The 15,779-nt window shown below is 52.7% G+C and overlaps 4 protein-coding genes across 4 annotated transcripts; 2 read left to right on the plus strand and 2 right to left on the minus strand.

Annotated features, from left to right (window-relative positions):
* Positions 1 to 1,899: 1,899 nt before the first annotated feature.
* Positions 1,900 to 3,683, minus strand: PV07_09054 (uncharacterized protein). The gene has a single exon (XM_016396280.1). It carries the CDS (start codon positions 3,483 to 3,485, stop codon positions 2,154 to 2,156), a length of 1,332 nt encoding a protein of 443 aa, XP_016246136.1. The 5' UTR covers positions 3,486 to 3,683; the 3' UTR covers positions 1,900 to 2,153.
* A 2,722-nt stretch (positions 3,684 to 6,405) lies between these two features.
* PV07_09055 (uncharacterized protein) lies at positions 6,406 to 7,007 on the minus strand (the record flags this gene model as incomplete). The annotated part of the gene is made up of 2 exons (XM_016396281.1): positions 6,406 to 6,463; positions 6,520 to 7,007. The coding sequence occupies 2 exons, from the start codon at positions 7,005 to 7,007 to the stop codon at positions 6,406 to 6,408; spliced, it is 546 nt and encodes a 181-aa protein (XP_016246137.1).
* A 3,567-nt stretch (positions 7,008 to 10,574) lies between these two features.
* On the plus strand, positions 10,575 to 13,984 carry PV07_09056 (uncharacterized protein; the record flags this gene model as incomplete). The annotated part of the gene is made up of 4 exons (XM_016396282.1): positions 10,575 to 10,692; positions 10,747 to 11,491; positions 11,544 to 11,919; positions 13,106 to 13,984. 4 exons carry the CDS (start codon positions 10,575 to 10,577, stop codon positions 13,982 to 13,984), a joined length of 2,118 nt encoding a protein of 705 aa, XP_016246138.1.
* A 207-nt stretch (positions 13,985 to 14,191) lies between these two features.
* Positions 14,192 to 15,738, plus strand: PV07_09057 (uncharacterized protein). The gene is made up of 2 exons (XM_016396283.1): positions 14,192 to 14,305; positions 14,383 to 15,738. The coding sequence occupies exons 1-2, from the start codon at positions 14,262 to 14,264 to the stop codon at positions 15,683 to 15,685; spliced, it is 1,347 nt and encodes a 448-aa protein (XP_016246139.1). The 5' UTR covers positions 14,192 to 14,261; the 3' UTR covers positions 15,686 to 15,738.
* Positions 15,739 to 15,779: the final 41 nt, after the last annotated feature.

The following is a 15,779-nucleotide window of genomic DNA, read 5'->3' on the forward strand; positions in this document are numbered from 1 at the left end:
TCACGCCTACGGAGTCTGTGTCATTCTGGTGACGTTCCTTACCACCAACATGGTGGCCGTGGTGGCCTTGATCGTCTGGCGCTATCCGCTCTACGTTGTCGCGCCCGTGTGGCTCATATTCGCCCTTTGGGACGGCGTCTTCCTCTCCTCCGCTCTCACCAAAGTTCCCAATGGCGCATGGGTCACCCTGATGATCTCCGTCGTGTTGGTGCTCTTCTTCGTTCTCTGGAGATTCGGCAAAGAGGCGCAGTGGAAGGCAGAGGGGTTCGAGCGCGTGCCCACGTCCGAGATCTTCAGGCCGACCGGGAGCACCAGCGAGTACAGCCGCAAGCTCCGACTCAGTCCGGCCTTTGGCGGCGAGGAGATCACGCGCATCAACGGCATCGGCGTGTTCTTCGACAAGTCGGGCGCCCCGTCGACCACCCCGACGGCCTTTATCCACTTCCTCCAGAAGTTCCACGCCGCGCCGGACGTCATCATCTTCTTCCACCTGCGGCCCTTGGAAATCCCCTCGGTCCCCGCCGAGGAGCGGTACCAGATCATCCGCTGCTTCATGGGCACCGGAGCGGGCGACGGCAAGAAGCCCATGCCCAACTGCTACCGCGTCATCATCCGCCACGGCTACAACGACGAGGTGGTCAGCCAGAACCTGGGCTTGCTGCTCCACGACCAGGTGCACGATTTCCTGGCCCACGAACCTGGCGTCGCCGACATCAGCGAGACGCCGCCGCCGCAGGCAGCGGGCGACCACATGAACGGCCACGGGCCGAAGCAAGTCGTGCTGGGCGAAAAGGCCGTGAACGCGGAGAACGCGTCGCTCGAGCCGACGGACACGGACCGGCTGGCCGAGCTGCAGCAGGCCTTCGCCAAGCAGGTCGTCTACATCGTGGGCAAGGAGCAGCTGCGCGTCAAGGCGCGCACCAACATCGTCCGGAGGGCCGTGCTGGAGGCGTTCCTGTGGGTCAGGGAGAACACGCGGACCAAGGTCCAGGCGCTGAACATCCCCGTGGACAAGCTCGTCGAGGTCGGATTCATCAAGGACATTTGATAGCGAGTCGGCGGCAGGTGACCTACATTATTGATTATTTCTAGGGAAGCGAAAGCGAAGGGTTGATAATAGAATGGACGGTCCACTTTCATCACACCGTGTTGGTTTGCGACTGCTCATCGATAATGGTAGTTGCTATTGCTTGAAATGGCTTCTGGACACTCGAGATACTACATCGTTGACTGTATTTCCCAGGTGCGCTGGGTGCAATGGATTGATCGCCTTCGTACAGGGTACCCAGCACCAAGACAGCACAACAGAGCAACGCATGTTTCCTCGCTTTCTTCTCTGGCTCGTACCGTACTCGTACTCGTACGCTTGATACCGCCAATACAACATGTGGACCAATAGGTAGGTACGGAGTATTCGTAGGTCCCTGCGGACCTCTCGCCACCAGTTCTAGTATCTGACTAGCCGAGGGGCGCGTGAAGGGAGAAAACAGGAAGGGGGGGGGGGGGCACACGCAAAAGAAAAAGTCCAGGACGAGCCAGTAATGCCAAAAGGGGCGCTGATGGTGGGGACCAAGTCAGCGTTCCGTCTTACCGGACCGCCCTGCGTGGTTGGACGAGGCTATCTCCCGATCCGACTGAGGGAGGAGCTCCCAGGTGGGTGGGCGGGTCTTTTTCGCTTCTGGACATGTGGTCCGGTGCACTGCACGTTTCATCTGCGACGGAAATTCTGGGAAAGGCTAGCTAGAGTGGATGGTAAGAGTAGTGAGAGGGCAGTACAGTAGTAGCGTGGTGGGTTGCTTCGAACGTGACAACTATTCACAGTGGTTGTGGTGAGAGGAATCCCGCCACCAGGCAAAGACAAACTCCTTACAACCAGAACGTGTTTGTTCTTACCCGTCCCACGTTTTGAACTGGGCATGCCCTGCTTGCCTCGTACCTGTGAGGAGGAGCGCCGACGATGAAATCAGCATGCGCTCTACACCGGTCTACCGACGCCTGGGTCCATAGGGCGGTGGTCCAAGCGCTGAACGCTCGACACTCGACGCCCCATCACCAGCCCTAGCTCTTGCACCGGGCCCGCACCGATTCCCCATACCGGATCTGGTACTGATCCTGGTACCCTGACTGGCACACAGACAGAGATCATGACCCTGTCACAGAATCTGGCTTGCATATGGTATGCATTCCACCACCATACATCCAACGGTCCACGCCAGAATCGTGTTCAGGCTCCCAAAGAATACAATCACCAGCGCCGAGCCGATGGGGCTGTGTGTTTCGAGAAGGTGAACGACTTCAACTCCTCCCAACACCCTCGCGTTGATGGCGTCAGTGCCAACTTGCACGAGTCTGCTGAGAGGCATATAGAGCAAGAATGCAGCGTATGCATATTTCTTCAGCAGTCTCCGCCCCATACCAGGGATGGTGACCCAAAAATCCTGATCCGTCCGTTCGACAAATGTGGCCAGAAGCGTGGGCGCAATGCTTGCGAAGCTGAGATTCCTCCAGACGCTATACATGACCGCGTGGAACGTGAAGCCCCCCGCCATCTTTCGCAGAGCACCCTCGACGCTTTCAGAGACGACGTCGTTTTTCGCGAGGTTGGGAATCGCCGCAGAAAGTAAGTCCAGCAAGGCAAGGTTGCTGAACAGCACACTGAGGGCCATGGAGATGACTGGTAGCTGCAAGACCGGCGTAATCGCAAGGATGTAGATGTCGCCAGTTGAGACCGACAGGCGGCCCCAAATGTAGGCGAAGAAATATTTGGGGATATCCGCGGCTCGGAAAGCTGATATTGACAGAACATTGGTCGGAAACAGTGAGCGGACCAAGAAATCCACTTCCGTAAGTAACAACCAATATATGGGGACGAGGATCTTGCGTTCCATCCTGAACTGCTCAAAGTACGCCGTGATCCTTGAAGTTCCAAGCTGATCCATGAGAATCGACACGGTGAAGTCAAAGGTCAAGAGCAGGACGGGGAAGAACACGATGGGATTGACGACTGATGCTTGAAGCCGCGAATCTTCGACCGAGGATGGCACTGCGAACTGAATCATTTCGAGAAGAACCTTCGACGCGATTGCTGGTACGAGTTTTTTCAGGCCTGTCGAGGAAACCCATGCAGTCGGCTTCGCAGGAGAAGAGATTGTGACTGAGAATATTCGCTGGTCAAGTTGACCAAATGCGAAGAACAACAGCGCCACAAGGAAGCTCTCGTTGACTGATGTGAACAGAAGGAGGCGCAGACGAAGCCGCTTCGGAGTGTCGGGATCGACCGCACAGTCCTTTCGAAGGATGTAGGGAACACCGGTTTCTTCAAAAATGAGCAATGTCGTCAAGAATATCAAAAGATTGTCGTAGCCTCGTTTGCTTAGCTGATAGACCGGACGCTTTGATTGTTCGCTTGGCCGTGTGCCGTCTTCTGTCGTTTCGGATGTCTGTTGCTTCCTTGGACATTCAGCAGAGTCAGGTTTCAGGGCCATCCCTTGAATATGGCTCTACTGGAGGAGGCTCCGGAGATGGTGATTGAGGTCTATTTCGTTGCTCCTGAATTGTTTCTCCGGTGATAAACGAAATTCAGACGTCGAACTTGTCTGACCTCCTTGCTACTTGTCGGAAGGTTGGACTGGTGAAGAAGCTGACCCCAAGCATTGACGATATGTAATAGAAAAGGAATCTCTGGGCATCGCTGATACCCAATCAGGAATAGTTTGAGGCTTTTTCAGAGCGGTCATTTGCGAAGCTGGGTCTGCGCGGTCTGGGCAGCATATTGACTGTAACAGACGTGGTACCTGGGTCCAGATGCAGTGGCTGATCATTCCAGTTGTTGGCGCTTATATAGGAGAGTGCGTGGCTCCAATTCCTGCCTCTGCTGGTGTTGCGAAGGAGGTCATCCAGGGTGTCGGAGGATGACTAGCAGACCAGATGGGCAAAACTTCACCCCGGGCGTCATCAGTAACGGAGAAATCCAGCACCTGTGCTGGGTCTTGGGAATCGTATGAGTGGACACGCCACATGGGTGATTCAACTTGTATGGAAAGTCATACCGCTGCGTGAAGCAGGACTGAGCTGCCATCCGTGATGGAGGACTTGCGGAACACAGGACTGACTATCTCAGAGATCTTTGAGACCCCATGGTACAGGGAGACAACCAAGCGCTTGCGCAGGGATATTGTATGCTCCAGCTTCGTTTCTAGAAGCATGCTTGTCTTTCTTTCATCCACTGATGCTGACAGAGGTGACAAACGACTCGTTGCCAGAAATGACCATGCGGACAGTCTCGAGCAGTCGGTATCGCAAACTCCACGTACCGAGCCGAACCATTAGAGTCCTGAGGCTGAATATTAGTAAAATCAATTAGCTATCCTATCTCGTATGGGTTTGTGGTCATCAAAATCCAGAATTTAGGAACGAGGATTGGATCGAGATTGTCGGAGACACCTTCCACATGTGGTGCCTTCGCGCTCATGCTCCTTGGAGAAAAGACGGTCAGAAAAGGGACCGAGAGTGCTAGGTCGAGGCGCCGCCTTCGCTTAGGGCGCGGAGAAAGAATGTCGAGAATGTTTAGGCCAAGGAGGCCGTGGGATAAGTTGCAAAACTCTCTTGTCCTTGCGTTCCGTCTTACCGGCGGCGTGTGAGTGATTGGTTCAAGATCGACGACCCTCCCACAGCACAGCCCCAACAGCCATCTCCTATTTCATCCTGGGTTTGAAGCCATAAAAAAAATGGACCGTGTCTTTGCTCCACAGGCTTACGAGGACTCGGCAGTCCTAGTTTGGGCAAGTAGTCAAGACCCATTTACTCCTTGAATCGCCGCACAAAAGAGCTCTGGCCAACTGCGGCCCAAGTGTGGAAGCGCTTTTCGCTCTTATTTTTGAGGGTCTTTTCGTTTTATGTCTTCTGTATACAATCAGGATGATAGCGTTGACCTTGACGCCGGATAATCTTTGGTTTACGCCGTGGTCCACGGCCAAGATAGTATTCATCTCAAAAGCGATGAACGACGCTCTAGGATCGTCGAATGCTGAGGTATTCACGGCGTTCTTTGAGCGATTTTGCTGTAAGAAAAGGCCTCTGGCATACGATGCATTTATAGTAAACCTCGCGCGTAAAAGGCCCGTCGAATAGTCGTGTCTAGGATTCATTGCCTATCAGGAAAGACCTCAATAAAGATCTCAATCTAGGTACAAACGGGATGGTCAAAAACACCCTATAGGATTCAGTCTTCAATCGTCTCAAAATCCTCCTTGGACGGGATAGATTTACGGCCGCGATTCTCTATCGAATAGGGCGAGTTGTGATGCTTTCGAGGCTGTTGAGAAGGAGAAATATCTCGATAACTAGTCCGATCCTTTGACACGGCACCATTTGAAGATTGCACGTTGAGTAGTATCATCCCTGTTGTTCTGGCAGAATTGGGTCACTGTTCGCACCTGTCCATTACAATGGTAGGCTATCGAGTATGATCCAAGGCCTCCTCTTCCTCTCGAGGCGTAACTGGACATCCTGCAACCATCATTGGTAAAGGAAAGAGTGGTAGAGGAGGAATAGTTGGTTAGGAGATAGTGTACGAGGTAGTTGTGGAAAGTTGACGGTGTGACGTAATCTGTGCCGCTTATTTTGTCCACCGGCTCGCAGGATAGGAACAACTAGCACGGAATAATACTATTCCGAATAGTCAGGGCTAATTAGGTATGGTATTCATGGGTCGGGAACCCGAGGAACCCGCGTGGGCGGATCGAGGCGTCGCCGCACTCGTCAAGCAAAGAATTGTGTACGGGGCAGTTCCAACAAGGGTCTTCGGGCCGCAAAAATTTCATGGTGACACCGGAATCTTGTGAAATCTTCATCATTTCTTTGTTAAATGACCAACCCGGGGAATAGAACTCCAGCTTCGGAAGGTTGGGAAGCTTTGCCGTCGAGGTTGTTGCTAATTCGTCCAGTATTGCCGTGGATGCTCTATCAATCCTCAAGACGCGCAATGATGGGGGGAGTTTCTCCATATAGGAACCATCACACACGTAGTCTCTTTCATGAGAAGGGTGTTTGTGGTTGCTGTCGTTATATGAGAGCAAAACCGAACTTAAAGCGAGGTCCTCCTGAGAAATTCTTAGTCGCTCCAACCTAGTAAAAGATCGTAGACTTTTGATGGGCTTGCAGACAGAAAAGGTATCCATGTGGAGATCTCGCAGCGTCCGTTTGTTGCGTCGGAGCGCTTTCACTAGATCTGGTGCTTCGATTGTAAGGCCCGCAGGTCTGCGCGGTGGGCAGCACGAGCTAACAAAATAACAAAACGTCTCCAAACGGCAACAACGCTGCAGAAACCGCTGAAGATCTTGCCCAACGACCCAACAGTGTGTGATTATGAGATGTCGAAGGGAATAACAGCTTAGATCAATAGCCTCAGGGATCCCTCGGACGGGGCGGAAGGATCGCAACTTGACATCCACCACCTTTGAAGCTGCCAGAATGGTATGTAATGCTCCTAGACTCCCCTTCGAACGCCCCTGCACATACACAGTTTTGAGCGAAGGAGGCAGCGTGAAGCCCGAACCAGGAGAAGCCAGGAGCACAAAGTCTGGGATAGTGTCGTTGATGAAGAATTCTTCGAGACTGACGAGCTTGGACAGCATGGTTTCGATAAGCATCCCGCGAAGCTTGTTTGGATCGACAATAGTGTTGGCCCAGAAGAAGTCTGCATATGGACCTGTTCCCACAAGATGTTTTCGAAACAAATCGAGGTCTTTTGGGGCGATTGGATCCGTTCGATCGGAATCACACAGCCGTATAGATTTCACTAAGTTGGCCAGATATGGGTAAGAGATGATGATTCGAAGAAAGGTGGGAACTTGGTGATGGAGTAGCTCGACGTCTCTGTAGAAGTCCGGCCGGGCCAGCTGATAACACCATTTTGCGACTTGACAGAAGCGGCCCCGATCTCCACACCCCAGATACTGGACCACTATGGAAATTAACTCGATCGACAATGATTCGAGGGTAGCCATGGTGTTGCGGTTGAACGGCTGATTGCAATGTGAGTCGGTGAATTGGTGAAGAACTAAGAAGCGGAGCGAGAGGGGAAACGGAAGCTATGCGACACCGGCAAACCTTCCTGTATAAAGATGGGCAATTTGGCCGACACACAGAAACATCCCGGCGGGATTATCGTAGGGAGCAACACACATAGGACTACGCCCTCTCGGGCACGGACTAAGAACCTCCTCTTGAGATTTCCTATTGCGAAGCTGATTCAAAACCAAATCTACCTGGCGGGAGAGGGGGTTGGCGAGCTAGGTATACTATGAAACAGTGCTGGCGCATGATGGCCCTTCAAGCTAAGTTGAACGGGCCAAAATGCCTTAGCGTGAAGGCTAAGGGGTCGCCCAACAAACTGTTTGGAGACATGGCTGACGATTCACATATCTTCCGAGGTTGAACATCACAGTGGAAGCCTGACAGATTGGTCCGAGGACCCGTGGAAGGATTCCTGACCCCCCGTCGCCCCGACCAAGGCCCGTCTTGTCGCCCATATGCACTGAATACGTCAGTCGTGGTACTCCTCGACAGCGTCCTGCGGATTCCTTATGTCGAATACTGCCTGAATATCTCCGTGAGGCGAAAACCCCGAAAAGACCCATTCTGTCAGTTTTCCGTGTTTTGGTGAACGTTGGGGTGCGCCGTTGGCTGCCCGCCAGAACCGCGGTCGCTCGTATGCAGCGATCAAAAGCAGGGTGGGAACATTCAGCAGGCGGATTGCGAAGACGTTGACTTGGTGGAACCGCCGTGGTGAGAGAATGAGTTTCATTGGAAGAAGAACGGCGAGAGCCAGAACATTGAAAGGGGGCGGATACGCGAAGATTGCATCACTCTTGACCCCTTCAAACGTGAGGACTGTGCGCCGGAATTTGATCTCGGCGCTTTCGTTCGCCACAATCTTGGAGAATGTATTGGTCAACATGGCCACCAGAACCGTCAGAAAAAGGGTATTCCCTAGGAAGGCGAAGACAATCATGAGGGAAGGTCCGAGGACTCGGTGGAAGTCGACTGAGCGCTCGATGCCGGTGCCATCGAGCCCGAACCATATCCACAGCATCCACTTCGAGACTGTCCCTGAATTGAGTATATCATGATGTTTCACGGGTTCGTTGAGATAAGTGAGCCACTTCAACGAGACAAGGAATCCCGCAAAGCACCAAACCGCCAGCAGGGTCAAGACAATAAAGTCTCTCATCATGGCGCGGAGACTAATAAACAGCATGTTGTCGGGCATCAAGTTGAATGCGAGGCGTGGGAGAAGGACAGGCGCGGCAATCGCAAGCATGTTGAGCCCGAGACCTGGATTGAGCCGACCACTGGCCAAAGCGTACATCCGCACGATGAAGTAGACCGTGTAGATGACTATGAATGTAATGTCCAGAAACGACCAGAGGTTCTGCGTGTGGACCTGCCATCCATGCTCGATGATAGCAGCAAACTCCTCCAAGATCCAGCCAGTGGTGTACAAACAGAATGCAATCTCACAGGCAGTCAAACGTGACTGTTGGTAGAAAGTCATGGTGAGCATGTATAGCATCAAGAGGACTGCGAATTGGCCCACTTCGAGCATGATGCGAATCCGGGGAACAATTAGACGGTACTGATTGAGAATAGGTGCCTTACGAGGGTCGTATAGTGAGATCGGGTGGTGCTTGTAATGGTCTGGCAAGATGTCGACGAAGGAGAGAGGTGTGTACACAATCTGCCCTCGAAACACAGCATCCACCACCTTCTGAGCTGCCGGAGAGCTGAGGAAAAGCTTGCTTGTGGAGATTATGGCGATCTCCAAGGCTGTGAGTTTTCGTTCGTAGCCTCCTCGCTTCTGCACAGGCCAGTGAGCAGGAAGAGGCTTCTCGCGCAAGACCGCTTCTGGCGCATTCTGAAAAGGCTCAAAGCCCGCGACAAGAATGTTGGCCAAGAGTAGAAGCCCTTCAGGGCCAATATGGTCGTCGTTAAACCGGCGGAGGAGCTGGATGGCTACCAGCTCACAGAGATTGGCGCGACTGGTGCTGATAGATTGATTGAGCCCTTGAGAGGACTGCTCACGGAGAAACTGCATGCGGTTCACCAGCAGGCAGTATACTTGCGCGTACAGTCAACTTCTCTTCGCCCGAAAGGCGCAAATTGGCAATGAAGAAGCAAAAGGAGTTTCCCTCACGTCACACGCTTTTATTCTTGTGGGATTGCAAGGCGGTACTCTCTTACCTGTAGATACATCTTTTGGATCGTAGATCCTACTTACAAAGGGCTTCACAATCAACTCGTTCATCGCTGGTTCCTTCAATTGTTCCAAAGTGTATGGATCAACTGCAGAACTTAGGCTTCCAAATCTCAATATAAGTATGGTCGATAGCTTTACTCACCCATGCAAGCAATTACCAGTCTCCGAATTCTGCCATCCGTCAGTCCAATTTAATGTCAACAGCATCGTCTCAAAGGCAGGCCCATGCCTGGTTGTACGCTCTGCTTGGGACCTAGATAGGCTTGTGGTTCGGACTCACTCATGAATCGTTTCATAGACTGGCAGAGCGGCGTGTGGGTCACGCGGAACAGCTTGTCCTGGTCGATAGTTGTTTTCGTCCTCTTCAAACTCTTCCAGGAGCGTCTCATTGCCTTCACTCTCGTAGGGATGTATGCGACACCGACGAGAGCTAGTGGGATGGCTTTTTGTGCGCATTTTTGTTGAGGACGGATGAACGCGAGCCCTATTTCACTGGACCCAAACATAAATAGACGCCAATTCGGCCGGTTCTCGACGAAGTGACAACTAAAGAAGGATGTCGTGGTCTAGTAGTAATTTTTCAGCAGTCCTAGAAGTCGTTTCAATATGAATTCGGTGACGTGCGTGTTTCTACTAGCAGTTGGGCCCTCAACATGATAGTCCGTCCAGCTAGAGCACGACATCGAAGCTAGAGATAGACCAGAGTATTCTTCGCCTCTGGGATACCCGACCGAATGGATCCTCTCGAGATCCCATGACCAGATGTGTTCGACGATTGGTGACCCGCCGAGCGATCAGTAACTAGCGTATGCATGTGCGAACGCGAACAGATCCATGGCGCGGGCTTCGACGTTCCGTCTTACCGGATCCCAAGATTGCTTCCACACCTCTCTGGATCTGCTTTGTAACGTCTTTCGGATGGCGAGGAAAGCGCTGTGGCGACTGCGTGATGAGAGATTCCATTCTTCATAATCCATTGGTCACATTCGGCCTTGCTCGGCTCCCAATCAGTCGAGGTCTTACCTATCTTGACATCCAAAGGGCCTGGCCTGGCCATCAACAACAATCATCGAGCCGTTTCCCGGATCAGCATGGACGATGCTCTCTTGTCAATGCTGATCATCTTTAGCCGCCTGATCCCGTCAGGCGCCTTCATCATGCGCATAAGATTAGTGTGGGGGTTTATGTGCTGGATTGCTCCTTAAGTACGAGTGCCATGGTCAACGCAGAGGGCGTTTTTTTAATCACCACAGGGCGGATATTGCTCCAGCCCTTTCCATTCCTTTAATCCCTCATTGGAAATCTCGATGCCAACATGAATGGCCTAGTTTTCTCAAATTTCAACGTTGTATGCGCCGCATTCGGCGGCTTCCTCTTGAGTTTCGGGCTAGTGTCTGATGCATGGAAGCAACAATTCCTGCTCTCCGAAGCATGTGAGTTCTCAACTCGGTCCCCATCTTTTGCATAGCTTGGGCTTACAGGTTCAGTGATTGCCTTGATCGCCGGTGCAGTCCTGGCACACTTTGCGGGCTTCCTCCGTCCAGACGAATATGGCTGCGGAGACAACAAGAACATAGATTCTATTACCCTTGAATTCTCCCGGCTTGTCCTCGCAGTGCAGCTGGTCCTCACCGGCATCCAGCTCCCTTCGCGCTACCTCTCCAGGGCATGGCGCTCTATTTTCTACCTCTTGGGGCCAACTCTGACGTTGATGTGGCTTAGCGCGGGCCTCATAATATGGTGGATGTTACCTCGTTTGGACTTTGTGCACGCCCTGGCGATTGGAGCCTGTGTTGCTCCGACCGATCCAGTCCTTTCCAATGCTGTCATCAAAGGCCGATTTGCAGAGATCAATACCCCCAAACCATTGCAGAGACTCATCGCAGCTGAAGCAGGGTTGAACGATGGCCTCGGCTATCCATTTCTCTTCTTTGCGCTGTATTGGATCAAGCATTCTGAGGGTCAAGGTATCCAGCTACCCATGCTCACATCTTGGCTCGGTGGCACTTGGGGGTACGTTGTGATTTTCAGCGTCGTATATGGTATTGGGGTCGGGTACGCCGCACGAAAGCTGTTCTTCTCTGCCAGAAGACGCGGGTTCGTTGAGGAAGAGAGCTCTTTAACATATGTTATCGCATTATCTCTATTCGTTTTGGGAACCTGTGGAATACTGGGAACCGACGATATTCTTGCTTGCTTCGTTGCCGGGTGTACATTTGCGTGGGATGACCAGTAAGTGTGGAGTGGAGTTTGAGGAAACCTTTGAGCCGTGCTTACCTTACAGATTCGAGCAGGACGCTTGCAGCGAGCTTTTCTGGTCTGCTGCCGATATGTTGGTCAACATTTCAATTTTCATTTGGTATGGTGCTGTGGCACCGTGGGCCTTATTCGCAACAAACAACATCGTCTCCCTTGGGAGATTATTGGCACTGGGCGTCCTAATTCTTTGCCTTCGGCGCTTACCAGCGATATTGCTCATGAAGCACAAGGTAACTGAGATTGGAACCATGTTCCAGGCAATATTTGTCGGATTCTTTGGTCCCATCGGGGTCTCAGCCGTATTCTATCTGCTGATTGCCGTGGAGTTTCTTGAGGAGTTGGTCCAGGATGACAAAGGCACGGCACTCGGGGATATACAGTACCTTCAAGAAGCCATGCAGGTAATTGTCTGGTTCCTGGTAGTGTGCAGTGTGGTCGTCCATGGCTTAGCCTTGCCGCTGGCCAGACTGTGTTGCTGGATCCCTTTTCCCAGTAACCTCATGCCTGCACGCTGCTCGCCTGGCAGTGGTGATGATACAGAAGCTGCGTCCGACTCTCTTGCCAAGAGATTTCGAGACTACGCTTTCAACTTTTCGAGCAAGGAAAGCCAGACACGCATTTGGTCGGGAGGGAATGGATACAGCACTATGGAATGAGGCCGATAGTCCCGGCTGGGGCTCATGAGAGCTCTCGTCGAAGAGAATGGCTCATGTGCTCGTCGACAGTGGTAAGAGTGTTCGGATAGGAGGTTGATAGAGGTGCCATTTCTCCACAGTAATCTATGGAAAGCAATACAGGACAGTTGAACGCATATAGAGAGAAGCTTCTGACCTCTCAGATATCCAGAATATGAACGTCAATCTTGAGATTCAAACGTTCAAGACTGGCGTTCGTCGTAGAGGGCGAGGCTGACTCTCCTGTATTGCAATTGGCCCGCCTCAAAGTGCATTCTGCATCGGGAAATCCCGAGGGTGTTGTGGCTCTCTCTCCTCAACGTGCGTGGTGGAATGGAAGTGGTATTAAGGGAGGATCGTTCTCGCATCTGAGAAGAGGGCAAGGCAATCTCTGAACAGATCAACGACTTGAACAGAGCCAATCACCTTCAAGGGGAGGTGCTTTCGGTTGCATTCTCCACGGAATTCAGTACCCGCGGGGCCCCGCGATCTCTAGCAGCATTTAACCTCCTCAAACCCCCATAGTCCCGAGGACTATCCTAACCAACTTCGACTGACATCCCAAAACGAAGCCTGCAAATGGTCTTCTCTCATGAGCTCGGGCCGAGGTCTCCAACAGGGAGTATGAACCCCGCTTGGGCAGGACTGGGCCAGTATATCAGAAAAGATAGGATGCAGCAGCATACATTCCGCTCAGAATACGCAGCACAGGTCTGGTGGACCACTGTCAGGCTCTCATATATCGAGACAGGCCGTCATTTTCGCTGGTCGTGAATCCTCGCCTTTTCTTCTTGAGTTCTGAGATTCCTCGTATTCCCGCATGATGATTACTCGCGAGCGCGAGCCTACTCTGACCTTTACTCCTCTCGCCCCGACCTTCGGTGCAGAAGTCCATGGTGTTGACTTCTCGAAGACAGTCTCGAAAGAGACAGCGGCCGAGATACGAGAGGGGTGCAACAAGTATGGTGTGCTTGTGTTCCGCGGCGCGAACCTCAACAATGAACAACAGATTGAATTCACCGCCAACTTCGGCGAGATGTATGATGTCAAAGCACACATGAAGGCTGGCCGCAGGATGCGGTTTCCCCAGCAGCCTGAGATCTTCGATGTATCGAACCTGGATGAGAATGGCAATGTGCTCACTGAGCTGGAGCCGGCACGCGTCGGAGCGAACAAAGGGAATTGCCTTTGGCACGCAGACATGGCTTACAATCCACGCCGTGCACACTATTCCCTCCTCCGCGCCGTCGAGCTTCCTCCCAAGGGCACCGGAGGTGCGACCCAGTACCTCGATTCCCGAACCGCGTATGACAATCTCTCCGAGGAGATGAAACAACGCATTGACCCACTCGTTTGCAACAACTCGCTCTACCATAACCGAAAGTTGGCGGCCCCAGACACATTTGCAGATTTCGAGCCTCTGGATATTCCAATGGCGCGGCATAAGTTGGCCCAGGTGCACGAGGAATCAGGGCGCATGAACCTGTATATCACAACGTATGCACATCATTTTGACGGGGAGACCATTGAGCAGAGCAGACCACTGGTGAACGAGTTACTTGACCATGTCTCGCAGGACAAATACTTGCTGACTGTGGATTGGGAAAACAACGGCGATATGGTCATGTGGGATAACACTGCCGTCCTGCACCGAGCCACTCCGGGAGGAGCATACACGACCAAGTATAAACGAGACATGCGTCGGACATCAACGAAAGACAGCAGCTCTTATGGATGGGGAGTAGATCGCACCGCCACGTGGGAGGCCGGTCTTCGAACGACAAAAGAATAAGGATTGGGTATTTTGTGACTGCTAGTCCTATGTTATAACGTATGAATCACATTCTCTGCTTGACAGGAGTTCTCTGTTGTGCTTGTGTCTCCGGACTCTTAGAATAGGAAATGGCTTGATGTCGAGATTATGTAAGCCACACGCTGCGAGCCGAGTCGCGCCACGCCGTTAATTGTGCCCTGAACCCAAAAGTGTCTCGCTCAATCCCCCAAGCAGGCAGAAAGAGACCTCCCGCAATGGACTGCTCTTCTCCAGGGAAACTCAAGGACCAGGATCAATGACAAGCAACGATCAGTATGTCCTAGTGACTGGCGCAAACAGGTAAGCATGCGTCCCTACCACCGCACTCCATCCAATCGGGCATGAGTCTGACTTGAGACTGCGTGTCCTCGCTTAAGCGGTCTAGGGCTGGGTACCTGCTGTCGTCTCATCGACGAGTACCTTGCTGCTCACAGTCGCGACCATGGCACTCTGACCATCATCTTCACTACTCGAAGCGCCAAAAAGGGCGCCGAGACTCTTTCGACCCTCGAGAAACACCTCGCCAGACATGGCGGTGCCCCCACCTCCGGTCGCAAGATCTATTTCCAATCGGAAAACGTCGAGTTGACGAGCCTTCTCTCCATCCGCGCCCTCAGCCGCAAACTCCTCGCCTCAGACCTTCCGCATATCAACGCGATAGTCCTCAATGCTGGTATAGGAGGGTGGTCTGGCCTTAACTGGCCCTTGACGATCTGGACGGTCCTGACGGGAATTAGACAGGCTACAACATGGCCGACGTTCAAACTTGGTCTCGTCGGACTAGTGACAAAACCGCAGTTCCCGCCGGGGACCTTTGACGGTGAGGAACCGATCCTGGGAGAGGTCTTCTGCGCCAATGTGTTCGGGCACTACATGCTGGTCCATTGGCTCATGCCGTTATTTCGAGCATGCGCACCAGAGTCACGCAGCAAGATCGTCTGGTCGACCTCCATCGAGGCCACGGGGCGACATTATAGCTCGGAGGACCACCAAGGACTAAAATCAGCCGCCGCATATGAACACACCAAGCGCATGGGAGACTTGCTAGCACTGAGCGCGGTTGAGCAGCCAGCGACTGCCAAACACGTCAAAGAATACACAACACCCTTGCGAACCGTAGAGTCCGTGTGGGAGCGGCCAGTACATTCCGAGCCGACCTTCCACGTGTCGCACCCGGGGATCTGCACCACGACGATAATCAGCCTTTACTGGATTGTCCACCAGTGCTACCGACTCGGTATCTACCTGGCCCGCTGGTGCGGTTCACCCTGGGCAAACGTAACCAGCTACCTCGGGGCTGCATCAGCTACGTGGCTCGCTCTCGCATCCCTAGCGGACATCAGAGACAAAGCGGTCCAAGCGACCGGCGACGGAGACGGCGGACCATGTAAATGGGGGTCATCGACCGACCGTCTAGGCCGTTCTTACGTTCGAGTGACCGATGTCCCCGGCTGGGGCCTCAACGGGAGCGGCAGGCCTTTCGAGGACAAATGGTGGGGCGGGAGTCTAGGACGGAAAACCGGGTTTACTGATGCGACCAAAGAAGATGTCGAAAACTTTGTCGCTGCAGGAGCAGAGGTGTGGGACAAGATGGAAGCTATGCGGAAAGACTGGGAGGCGCGGATTGAAAAGTACGAAGCCGACCAAGGAGCACAGATCAATGGACATGCAGCGTCGTGAAACCATTGTCCAAAAAAAAGTCAATAGAAATCAAAGCCCGTGTTTCATATGAATTCTCTCTTCATTTTTAGAACCCCTGCGCTGTATTTATTGC

Source organism: Cladophialophora immunda (assembly GCF_000835495.1).
Source record: "Cladophialophora immunda strain CBS 83496 unplaced genomic scaffold supercont1.5, whole genome shotgun sequence".
NCBI classification, from domain to species: Eukaryota; Fungi; Ascomycota; class Eurotiomycetes; order Chaetothyriales; family Herpotrichiellaceae; genus Cladophialophora; species Cladophialophora immunda.

Coding starts and splice junctions, on each gene's coding strand:
- PV07_09054 (XM_016396280.1), bottom strand. CDS start 3,485: ATGGCCCTGAAACCTGACTCTGCTGAATGTCCAAGGAAGCAACAGACA.
- PV07_09057 (XM_016396283.1), top strand. CDS start 14,262: ATGACAAGCAACGATCAGTATGTCCTAGTGACTGGCGCAAACAG. Junction 14,306..14,382: donor CTAGTGACTGGCGCAAACAG/GTAAGCATGCGT, acceptor TCCTCGCTTAAG/CGGTCTAGGGCTGGGTACCT.